The 11,488-nt window shown below is 51.6% G+C and overlaps 2 protein-coding genes across 3 annotated transcripts; one reads left to right on the plus strand and one right to left on the minus strand.

Annotated features, from left to right (window-relative positions):
- Positions 1-274: 274 nt before the first annotated feature.
- On the plus strand, positions 275-5,940 carry LOC310900859 (vacuolar protein sorting-associated protein 51 homolog). Its single transcript, XM_083839513.1, has 5 exons — positions 275-797; positions 1,774-1,895; positions 2,512-2,599; positions 3,351-3,574; positions 5,426-5,940. The coding sequence occupies exons 1-5, from the start codon at positions 288-290 to the stop codon at positions 5,427-5,429; spliced, it is 948 nt and encodes a 315-aa protein (XP_083695639.1). The 5' UTR covers positions 275-287; the 3' UTR covers positions 5,430-5,940.
- On the minus strand, positions 5,632-11,329 carry BET1L (Bet1 golgi vesicular membrane trafficking protein like). Of its 2 annotated transcripts, none has more exons than XM_083839517.1 (4): positions 11,198-11,329; positions 10,339-10,430; positions 9,487-9,543; positions 5,632-7,876 (listed from the first exon to the last, which is right to left on the minus strand). In XM_083839517.1, exons 1-4 carry the CDS (start codon positions 11,214-11,216, stop codon positions 7,709-7,711), a joined length of 336 nt encoding a protein of 111 aa, XP_083695643.1. In that variant the 5' UTR covers positions 11,217-11,329; the 3' UTR covers positions 5,632-7,708. The 2 variants fall into 2 exon arrangements, with proteins under 2 accessions (XP_083695643.1, XP_083695644.1); XM_083839518.1 differs by lacking the exon at positions 11,198-11,329 and adding an exon at positions 10,702-11,087.
- Between the last annotated feature and the right edge of the window lie 159 nt (positions 11,330-11,488).

Genomic DNA, 11,488 nt, shown 5'->3' on the forward strand with positions numbered 1-11,488 from the left:
GGTGGCCCGAGCAGTGGGCGAGTGGGTGGCCCGCTACTTGCGGGCGCTGCAGACCTTCTTCCTGGGGTGCCTGGGTGATGTGCTCCAGGCGCTGGCTGCCCCCTGGCCCCCCGGCAAGGAGGGCCCTGGACTCCCCAGCCTCCTGGCCACGCTGGCCTCCTCTGTTCCCGGTCAGCTCAAGGCTGTCCTGGCCTATGTGCAGCTCTTCACCGCCAAGGATGTCGCCTTCGCCTGCTTGCCCTACTTCAAGGTGGGCTGGGGGCAGTGGGGGGAGTCTTGGGGGGAGTATGGGGGTCACTGGGGTGATCTGGGGGTCATGGGGAAGACATCAAGCTCCAGGGGCAGTTTTGGGGTTACAGAGGAGGTTTTTAGGGGTCCCAGGGTGGTATTTTTGGGACATAACTCTCCAGGTTTGGTCACGGGGGCAGTTCTGCGTGGTGACATGGGTGCGACACCGGTGCCCAGCAGCAGTTCTTTGGGGTGCAGATGAGGCTTTTATGGTGCAGTGGCAGCTTTTAAGCAGCCAGGGGTGGTGTTTTGGTATTTTGGGAGGTGTAACTCTCTGGTTTTGGCCACAGGGGGAGTTCTGTGTCGAGGCGGTGCGTGAAGGGCTGGTGGTGGCCTTGGTGCGCTGGCTCTGCCGCACCGCCCGGGGCTTTGCCGACAGCCCCGCAGAGCGGGGAGCCCCCGCAGCACCCCCGGCACTGCTGCTGCTCCTCGCCCGCTTCTGCTTCGACTACGAGGCCGCCACCATCAGCTACATCCTCACTCTTACCGACGAGCAGTTTCCTCCTGAGGTGAGCCCCCCAAACTGCCCTCGTTGGCCCCAAAATGGCTCTGAGGTGGGCCTGAATGTCCCCAAGATGCCACAGAGTGGCCCCAAGTCTTAGTGTCTGTCCAGAACGTGGGAGCTTAGGGATCTTTCTTCTAACTTTGTGTGCCCCCAAATGTCCATGAGGGACCCCTGAAATGTCTGCAAAGGGATCTCGAATGTCCCCAAGCCCCTCCCTGTGTCCCTCTACGGCCCCGTGTCTGTCCAGAATGTGGCCCCAAGAACAGCAGTACGCATGGAGGCGGAAGGGTCCCCGCCTGTCCCAGTGTCCCCCCAGTGTCCCTAAGGGATGGGAGCTCCACAGAATGTCCCCAGGAGGCCTTTGCACATCCCTGAGTCCCTCCAAACGCTACAAGGATGTGAGGACAGCAGTGGTGCAGCACACTGGGACAGCCCAGAGCATCCCACGTGCCCCCTGATGTCCCTGTGTACTCTCACAAAGGATGGCGCTGTGCGTGGGGGCGCTGGGGGAGGCCTCTACATGTCCTCACGTCCTTGTGCCACCAAGGAGCCATATCTCTGTGTCCCCATGTCCCTGAACCCCAAGGACACGGGGCTGAGGCTGCGTGTGGAGCATCCTCACACGTCCCCACGTGTCCCCGTGCCCTTTGTACATTGAGGATTTTAGGATGTTGGAGATGGTCCCTGTGGGGCTCCCTAAAGCACCCCCAGGGATCCCAGAGGGTTCCTGGGAGGGTTTTGGAGTCCTAGAGGGTCCCTGGCAGGGGGGCTGAAGTCTCTGAAAGGTCAAGAGGAGATTCCCTGAGGTGTCCGTAAGATCCTTGAGGATTTTAGGGAGAGAGAGAGGGGTCTGAGAGGATCCCAAATAGACTGGGAGGTCTCAGAGGGTTTTGAGGGATCCTGGCTTGTTTTGGGAGTCCCCAGGGGGTATTTGGGGTGGGTTTGGGGGGACACTGGCACTGAGCGGTGTGATGCTGCAGGTGGGGCAGCTCTTGGAGGAGGGGGTGCGGCGGGCGCAGAGCAGCGACTCGAGCCGGCGCGCCTTCCCCGTTTACAGCAGCTCGCAGGCGCCTGGGCGCTACGCCCCCAGCTACACCCCCAGGTCAGCCCTGTCAGCCAGGCCACCTCTTGGTCACCCCTTGGGACACCTTTCAGTCACCCACTTGGCCAGCTCTGGCCACCCCTGTGCTCCCTGTGGTACTCGCTGTACCCCCCCTACGCCCCCAGGTCACTCCTATCACTGGAGTCACCTCCCTGTCAGCCCCGTGTCACCCCTTTGTCCCCACATCAGTGACCAGCCCCGTGTCCTCCTGGCTGTCTTCATGGCTCCAAATGATCCCAATGTTCCCCTACAGTCCCCGTGTCCCAGTGACCATCTTCATATCCCAAATTGTCCCAGTATCCACCCATGGTCCCCACATCCTTTGGCTGTCCCCGTGTCCCCAAAGTGTCCCAGTATCCCCTGATTATTCCCATCTTCCCCTACTGTCCCCGTGTCTCCAGATCCCAGTATCCCTTGATGATCCCCACGTGCCTTCAGTCCCTGTGCTGTGACACTCCCCACATCCCCTGCCCATTTGTGTCCCCATAGAGCCCTTACGTCCCATCTGTCACGGTGTCCTCTGACCATCCCCATGTCCTCCCTCCGACCACCTCTGTGTCCCTGTCCCCTGACAGTCCCCTGCCTCCCCTGATTGTCCTGGTTTCATTGTCCCCAGTGCCCTGATTGGCACCCACCTGCTCAGCAACATCCAGAAGCTCTTCTCCGAACCCATCGACATCTTCAGCCCTGTTGAGTTCAACAAGGTGAGGCCATAGGGATGTCCCGGTGTCCCTCAGGTGTCCCCAAGGCCCCTAAGCTGTCCATCTTCTCACCTGTCACATGTCCCTGGTGTCCCCGTGTCCCTGGTTCTGGGGTTCCTCAGGGGCTGATGACCAAGACAAGGGACTTTGGGGGGGGTCGGTCCCTGGGGCAGATGGCAGGGGTGAGTGTCAGTGTTCCCGTGTCCCCACACTGATGTGACTCGAGGTCTCTCTCTAACCCCAGCAGCCAGGCCGAGGGCATCCTTGTCCTACTCGCTGTACCGCATGTCCCCTGTGTCCCCCTGCCCTGTGTCCAGGCTCAGGGGGACTCCCTGGGGCTAGCAACCAGGACATGGATGTCCCCCACTGTCCCCACGCTGGTGGAATGTGGTGATGCCTTCAGCCCAGCTGAGGTCCCAACACATGCCACATGTCCCCACTGTCCCCAGGCAGTGGTGCTGAGGGTGCTCCCCTGGGGCTGAGGACCAGGCTGAGGGTGTCCCCGTGTCTCTGCAGTGGTGAGACTGGTCCGCACCCAACAGCCACACTGACGGCATCCCTGACCTCCTGCGTGACACATCCCCATGTCCTGACACACGTTAGGATGAGGATGAGGGTGTCCTAGGTGCCGATGACCCCAAGAGGGGTGTCCCTAATTTCTCTGCATCCCTGTGCGGACATGACTCGAGGCCTCCTTGCGCTGGGTGTCCCCGTCCCCACCGTGCCACTTGTCCCTGCTGTCCCTACGTCCCAGGTGTCGGTGCTGACGGGGATCATCAAGATCAGCCTGAAGACGCTGCTGGAGTGCGTGCGGCTGCAGATGTTGGGGCGCTTCGGGCTGCAGCAGGTGCAGGTGGCCGCCGCTGATGAGCGCCTGGTGAAGGGGCTGCTGGACGAGGTGGCCGCCAGCGCTGCCCACCGCTGCCTCGACCCCGTCCCCAGGGAGCACAGCGCCGTCGAGCTCATCTGCAAGCACGGGTAGGACCTGAAGATGCCGGGGGGACAAACGGGGACATGTATAGGATGGGGGGGGGGGCACTGGGACATGGGACGCGTGTCGCTGTGGGGCACAGCGGAGTTGGGGATATCTCTGGGAGGGCCGTGTGTCATGGGTCCTGCAGCAACACACGAGGACATCCCATGTCCCCACACCATCACCCCATGTCCCCCCACCAGTCCCGGTGAAACCCCACGTTGTCTCCCCGCATCCCAGTGATGCCAATCCCATGTTGTACCTGGCACCCCAGTACCATGCCACGTCATTTCACTACCTTGGTGACTTCCCCCGATGCCTGGGGCATGCTGGGTGCAGCCCCTGCGTCATGGTTGAGGACAATAAATAAAACGCGTGTGAGCTGTGCCTTGTCCCTGTGCCTGGACAGCTGGAGGATGGTGGGGTGGGGACATCTGGGTGCTCAGGGGGATGGGGGCAGGGGTCCTCCTGGTGCAGGGCAAGTCCTGGACACCTGGGCCTGTGGGAGGGGACGGCCTCCAGACACCTGGGTCCCTTTGGGGTGGTGGGGACAGGGGCAGGGGACGGGGCAGACCCCACTCCTTGTACGAGCACCCCTTTCACAAGTGCCCTGGGAGCACCCCACACCTTGCATAAGCACCTCCTGCCCTCCCAGCCCCTCACAAGGGCACCCTGGGAGCACCAAGCGCCTCACGCCCCTTGTACTAAACAAACTGCAGGGCAGTGCTTGAGGTAATTAACCTAGGGGCACTTAAACCTGGGGGACATGTAACCGTGGGTATGCTTGCATGATAGCTCTAAGTACTTGAAAGCTAGAGATAGTATCAGAGCATGAAACTTACTGCTATTGCTGCCCCAGCTCTCCTGGGGTGACCTCATAAAAGCCACTTCATCCATCTCTGGGGAAACTAAATTGAAAAACTTGGTCACCATACGCTGCCTAAATAAGTTGGACAGCGATGAATGGACAGATACTCCTGCTGGAACAGATCGGGAGTCTGAGGGAGTGTTGCAGACACTGCAGTCCCTAATGGAGAGGCCAAAGCAACCGAAATGAGAGGTTTTTGTCTCTCTGCCTCCCTGTAACAGTAAGATCTTGATACTGAGCTTTTGGTAAAGCACCAAAAGATACAAAGCACAACCTGAGACCTCAACGTTATCGACTCTTAAGGAGCAAAAACCTCCCATTGCTAGTGACTGCAGGCACAGCAACTGGAAGTTACAAATTCACAACGTTTATTCACCTTTAGATGGCGCTGGAAAACCCTATTTAAAATAACAGCTCACAGCTTAACTCAAAGTCTTGCTTTGTTAGAGCTTCAATCGATGTACCTGCAAGTATTTTGTTGATTCAGCATTGGCTGTGCGTGCGCGCTGTTTTCTCTAATTTTTGTGTGTCAGCAAAAACTTTGCAGTATTAGGACTACAGGGGAGCACTGAAACCAATATAAACAAGTCACTCAAATAACCAAATGTTATAATGATGTTGAAGATAATGTTGAAGGCCTGGGCAGCGGGATACCTTCAAGGGAATATCTTCATGCCCCAGTGGCAATACTGTTCTAGATTTGAACACACACCCTATAATCATTTCAACTGCTGCGTTGCTATTGCTGTTATTACCCTGCATACCTGCTTTGAATTCATACTTGTGAATTGTTTCGGGTACGGCACTTTCTCAGACTATTTACTGGTGGGGGAGGCTATTTTCCAGCATGCGTACAGATTATACATTCTCAGGTTTTCCAAGAACTTCCAAATGGTGCAGTTCTAAGTTTCAGAGGGTTAAGCACGGTTATGTGGTGCTTTCTGATAAGAGAGTGCTACTGCTCCCTGATAAGAGATTCCGTACACAGATAAATCCTCGTGATGGAAATCACTGCCTAGCAGTGCTGACACAGGGCAGCCACTGTTCCAGCCCCACGCTAGCGCCTCATGCCAACACTGACAAGCAGGGCATAGGCACCAGCCAGAAGAAACAGGCCAAAGCGGCCTGAGATAGGAGCCTGGGGCAAGGCCAGGAGCTAGAGGAGAAATAAAAAAACACAACACATGGACAAAGAAAAGTAAAACCAGGTCTTTATTTACAACAGCTAAAGCAAACTGAAGTGGCCACCATCATGAAGACCAGGCTGTTCCAGTGGCCTTTCATCAGAAGCCATCCGCTTCTGAAATCAAAGCGGTCTCTCCATTCACCCATCGTTCCTCCAAACAGAGAAATTGCTGGGAGCTGCCACATTTAACAGAAAAGCAGCAGTAAGAACCAAAGTCCTTGATGCCTCCATTCCTACTCTTCTTCCCTGCACATTCTTCCTCAAACTTGGAAAAAAACCCACCTAAACTAGTCCCAGTAGTACCTGGTTGGCATTTTGGCACAGCTGAACAAAGGACACCACCATCCGTTTCCAGATCTGGACCCGGATGAGTCCAAGGGGAAAGAAATTGCTAAGTGATTCCAGGACAAGGCCAAAGGAAATATCTAGCCAATACGGGCTTGTTGGGGAAGAATGTGAAACCAGAGGGGGAATGCTTTAGTCCTGCAGAGGTCAGAGGAGGACAAGAAAATCAAATAAGCAAAAGCTTTGAACAGCAAATCCCAGAACACATAGGCACTTGGTACAGAAAACAGACAAGATGAAACAGTAGCTTTGTACAGCTGCTTTGTAAAGTGAAAAGTTTACAGATCAGGAAGCTTATACAGTGCAGGTTTGTCTGGAGAGAAAGCTTTTTTTTATTTTCCTCTCTCGCAACAGGCACAGTATTTTTAAAGTTACAGATTTCTTAACTCCAGTTAGAGGCAGACTTAAATAATTCAACCATGGAAGAATACACTCGGGGTCGTGATGCATATGTGAGATGCTGGTCAGCCCAATGATGGGACAGAAGGGTGAAGGGAACTTGCAGTTCCCAGCTACTGCACTCCCAGAGTGCTCCACAGGACAGGAAATCGAGCATGCACTGCATGTTGATTGGGAACAACTGTTTTGTAAACAAAACTGGTGGGGATGTGCTTTGCCATGTCTGACACAAGCACTGCAGAAAGGAATCTGCAAAGCTCTGTGAAAGGCAAAGCGAGTTAAAAGTTTCTTAGGTTACCTTCCATGTTAATAAATAAATCCATTAACTTTCTAATCAAATCTTTCCTTGACCTACCACCACCCCAACAGCATGGTTTAGGAGTTTTACCTGACCTCAACCTCTGTTTTTATTTGCAATGTCTTTCCAAAGCACTCTAATACCAGGGTACTGGAATACCTGAAATTAAGCGTAATGAGGCCATAATCAGCTTCCTCTTTAATTTTCTTAAGACCTTTTACTATCAGAGTTTTTTTTACACTGCTTTAATGGTCTAAAGGAGTGCGTTTGCAAGTGTATGGGAAGGTAGTGGAGACTACCTTCCCTACACTATACAGAGACTACACTATATGTGTGCAAATCAAGGCAGCCTATAGACTTTGGTCCTTCTTTCCTGCAGGGTCCATCCAAAGTTTTACCTCATCAACTTTTCGCTGCAACAATTAGAGAATATCAGGGTTCGGAGTTAATGCTGATTTCATTTCAAAGCAGTACAGATTTCATTTCATCCCAGCGACACCAAGGATATTAACAGGTCTCTGAGTCAAGGGGAAACTGAGACCAGGTATCAGCTTAGAGGCCAATTGGAATACGTCACGTTCATACTTCTGAGGTTTATAAATCAGCGTCCTAAATTTTGCAGCTTCCAAAACTCTGCTGATTTATTGAACTTTTGAGTATCGACAAGTCTCTAGATTTATCAAACACAACTCTTCATGAGCCTAGTATCAAATATCAGTAAGGGAGGTAAGACAAAAGTGGCCCTTAAAAACAGGCTGCCAGCTATGGACAACTAGGCAAGAGATAAAGTCTTAAGCATTAACAACATCAAAATTGTGTTATACATCATAACCCATTTAGAATGAAACATACTCATTTTATAAAGATACGTCGATGACCAGCTGGAACAATGACAAGAAGCTGGTGAAAAGTTGTTTAGAATGTCTGTCTGGAAAGTCTCAGGGATCCCACAACAGGGCAGACTTAGAAAGGTGATGAACGAGTCTGTCAATCATCTCATCACGTAGGTTTTGTTCTGTAAAACTGCCACACCAGAACCAAGATCAAGTTCCTGCTCTGGACACAAGATAGTAGAGGATGAAGAAAACAACAATCAGTCCTGCAGAAACAGAACAGAGTAACTTGCGATTATCCCTCCCAGACCGCGTCATGGTGGAGAAACGCTTCACGCTTCCAGTCAGCAGGCCAGTCACACTCATAAAATCTGAATCCTAAAGGAGAAAGAAAAAACAAATGGAGACATTTTAAACTGATGAAGCTGTCCCTGAAGAATTCCACTTCCTGGCTAAAAAATATCTGCAGAGGGAGCTGCACAGTAACTGCCCATTTTTCCACACCCATCACATCCCTCTCAGAAGGTCCTTCCCCTACTGTGCTCAGGCTCCAGGAGCAGCACCATTCCCACTGCGCTCAAAGCACAGAAAAAAAGACAGGGGAAGTTCTGTTCCAAATGTAAAACAATGTGTGTGCCTCCTCTTTTTTCAGTCAGGGCCAAACCACCTGCTACTGGGCTGTTCAATTGTTCCCATGCAGCTTTTTCTGCCTGGAGCAGCTTGCTAATGGCAACTTTACAAGTCAACACTTCATCCAAAGGAAACGTCTCTACATGAAGCTAGAACCATTAATACATACCAGGGCAGGATAAAAAACATTGAGAAAGTGCGGTTCCTTTCTATTAGTTCTTTTTCTTCAGTATGGGACAGCATGCATGTGCAACTCCACCAGGCAGTGGTTAAAAATTCCCTTATTAATGCAGTTCAGGCATTTTCATTTTGACTCCTGGTCTGTTTTCCTTACTCATGAACTACTTAAGAATTTCTGCTTATGTTTCCCTTCAAATATTTCAAAACCACCTCCGTTCTGGAAGCATATCATCATGCTGAATAAGGGCTTCTACTTTAAGACCTTTTGCCTTTACCCCAATTTTCCATTTCTCTCCAATTCTCCATATTCCAATTCTCCATTCTTCTAATTCCTGGGCTGAGCAAATATCTATTTCAGATACTCCGACACTGTCAGCGTACTCTGCTATTAAGCTTCCAAGCTGAGCTCACACCTTTTACTCGACTGATTTCAACGCTACAATTAACTTTTCTCTGGCTTCCACGTACCAGCTCTCCAACATCCAGCATGTGCAGAAAAGGCCCTCCACACAGCAGTGTTATTTCACTAATCTCTTTCTCCAGTCTCTGCGTTGGATTCCCGTCCTCTCACAATTCACTTTATGAAATACCTTTCTCCTAAAAAGCCTCAGCAGGTAATCCCTTTGCTATAAGGATCTGCCATTCTGGCCTTTCCACAGTACATTGTGATTTTCCATCAGCCACCAAAGCTTTAGAGACAGATTACTCTGGAAAGTGATTTTGGTTTTACAAGGTGTTGTGTGTCAGAAAAATGACAGAACAAGGCACAGAACAACATGAGTAGGCCCAAAGCATCAGCCTTGCCCCTTCCAAAGACATCAGTGAACAGTCCTGACAGGTACTGTGTTACAGAGATTACAGTAAATAACCCTGGCAGATTCATGCGTTACCCAAAATCACAGGAACAGCTGAGAAATAGACCTACCTCCCAGAATTAGCCACAGGGAGCAGTTCTTTAATTCCAGTAATGAGGTAATCTCGAGCTGTATTTCTGAATTGTGTTGTCCTACATCAGTCTTTCCAGATGCTAGATGCCCTGTTGCCCATTCGGACAATGCGATACTAGCAGCTGCTAAGTATCTCATGTTTAGTTATCAGTAAGCCCAAGTTAAGGTAACTGCTGAAAGCTAGCACAAAAAAAAAAAACATGCTTTTTTAACATTTCATTGGTTCCATACCATGCCATCCAGGTAACGATTCTGTTCTTCAGCGTCTTTGTCAATATCCAGAGCCAGCTGCACAGGATAAGGGAGAAAATGGATATTAACAAACTTTTAACATGAAGATAGCCTGTAATGCATCCAGTGCTTGTAAAACCACTGTGTGCATTAGAATAGCAAGCCAGTGCATCCTTGTCTCTTAAACAAAAAGAAGAAAGCTTGTTCAGTACAGTGACAACACAAGATCCTCACTTCAGTTTCAGGTTGTTGGAACTCTTCACCTCTGCAGTGCTGGAAATAAAGTTTGACTACCCGACATAAACGTAGGACAGGGGTATTTAAACACTGGTACATGACAGCAGAAATTCAGTCTTGCCTTCTACAAAAATGAGTCACTGATTTCTACTAAGCTCTAAATCAAAACATTCGATGTTAGTAAGAGCAAATTAGCATCAGTAACACTAAACACAGAGGTGCCTGAATTTTTAGAAGTAATTTACCCATCTTTTTATTATTACTTTTTTCCTGAGACATGCTTAGCAATACTCCTCTATGCACCTTTAAGGTTTCTCTCCGTGCCTAAAACTTCCCTAAATGTAACTAAACCCACATAATTCCCAACAGATCATGGAATCACAGAGATGACATAGCTGAACCACAAAAGTGAAGATTCACAAAGTCATCCCTTGCATTTTACTAGTACGTTAACTATCACATCGCCACAACATTCTCTAAAAGTCATTAGTACATAGGAAGCCCTTTGTGTTAACCACACATTTGCACCTCCCTGGAGACTCTACAAGAAAGAGGAACTACGGAGGTAACAGTCCTTCATTCACTGTGCCCTCTGATGTGAACTCTACAACTCACCGACTTCAGCCTGGTGACCTTGTTAGCTAGACTGTCTGCCATACGCTTGTTCTCCACATCCAGCATATCCTCCACACCACTTCCATTCTGACCTGGGGAAAAGAAAAAGAATGAGTTTTATTAGTCTGACACAAGGAACTGCGTGTTTACTCAATCAATGTGGTGAGTCTCAGTGCCCAGATGGTGGCTGGCTGCCCTGACACTCCCAACGGGCCATCAGAACCTGCCCACATCCACGTCCCACGTCCGCCCGCCACCCCGAGGGCACTGCACCATGAAACATTCCTAACCTTTTTTGACAAAAACGCACTGAACCGTCCCCACGACAGACCACGGAAGAGAGAAACAAATCCTGAAACGCACCAAAAACTTTAACCACGGCCAACAGCTCTAAGAAGTGCAGATTTTGTGCCCCAACACTGTGTGACTCTACAGACACCTCCAGCGTTGTCCCACGTATGGAATTTGGGGGGAAATAAATTCAGCACCAGGAACTTCACGGTGTAAATCCTTTCCAGGCATTCCAGACATGCCTCCTGCCAAGGTGTTACGGGAGACGGCCATTTCCCCCCAGCACCGGCCCCAGGAGAGGGAGAAGCTCAGCTCTTCCCGCTGCCATGTCACGCAGGGGAGAGACAAGGGGAGGGGTGGTGTCGCCGACAATGTCGCCGACAACGCCCCGAGTCGCACCCCCTGCCCCAGCCCTGATGCAGCGGGAGCTGCTCCCAAATGGCGGCCAGAAGCGCCCCCTTTCCCCTCACCCCCAAATGGCGGCGGGGGCGCTCCCCTCGCCCCCAGATAGCGGCGGGCAGCTCCCCCTCGGCCCGTGCCTACCGCCCGCAGCCCCCCTTCCCCTCACCTCGGCCCCACTCCGCCATGGCGGCTGCCGGCCCCGGCAACTCGCAGGCGGAGCCCCGCTGGCCCCCGCCTCCAGAAAATGGCCGCCGAGCGCCATCAACGCCCCCTGCTGTGGGGCTCTTTGGTAGCTCTGGGGGCTATGAGGCCCTTTTGGGGTCCCTTCCTGGCCTCTCGTGGTTAGAAGAAGTTTAGGTTGCATTTTCCCTCAGGGTTACAGGCTTTTCCCAGGAGGAGCTCGCCTGCGGCTGGTAGCCGCAAGGTTTAGCAGCTTCCTTCTCCCTCACTGCTCCGT

Source organism: Anser anser, assembly GCF_964211835.1.
Source record: "Anser anser genome assembly, chromosome: 5".
Taxonomy (NCBI): Eukaryota; Metazoa; Chordata; class Aves; order Anseriformes; family Anatidae; genus Anser; species Anser anser.

What these genes read in the sequence shown, in the direction of transcription:
- LOC310900859 (XM_083839513.1), top strand. Translation starts at nt 288, where the DNA reads ATGGGGGTCACTGGGGTGATCTGGGGGTCATGGGGAAGACATCAAGCT. An exon ending in ACGAGCAGTTTCCTCCTGAG is followed by an intron (nt 798 to 1,773) that starts GTGAGCCCCCCA and finishes GTGATGCTGCAG; the next exon opens with GTGGGGCAGCTCTTGGAGGA. An exon ending in GCCCCCAGCTACACCCCCAG is followed by an intron (nt 1,896 to 2,511) that starts GTCAGCCCTGTC and finishes CATTGTCCCCAG; the next exon opens with TGCCCTGATTGGCACCCACC.
- BET1L (XM_083839517.1), bottom strand. An exon ending in AGGTCACCAGGCTGAAGTCG is followed by an intron (nt 9,544 to 10,338) that starts GTGAGTTGTAGA and finishes TATCCTGTGCAG; the next exon opens with CTGGCTCTGGATATTGACAA. An exon ending in ATCGTTACCTGGATGGCATG is followed by an intron (nt 7,877 to 9,486) that starts GTATGGAACCAA and finishes TTTCTCCTTTAG; the next exon opens with GATTCAGATTTTATGAGTGT.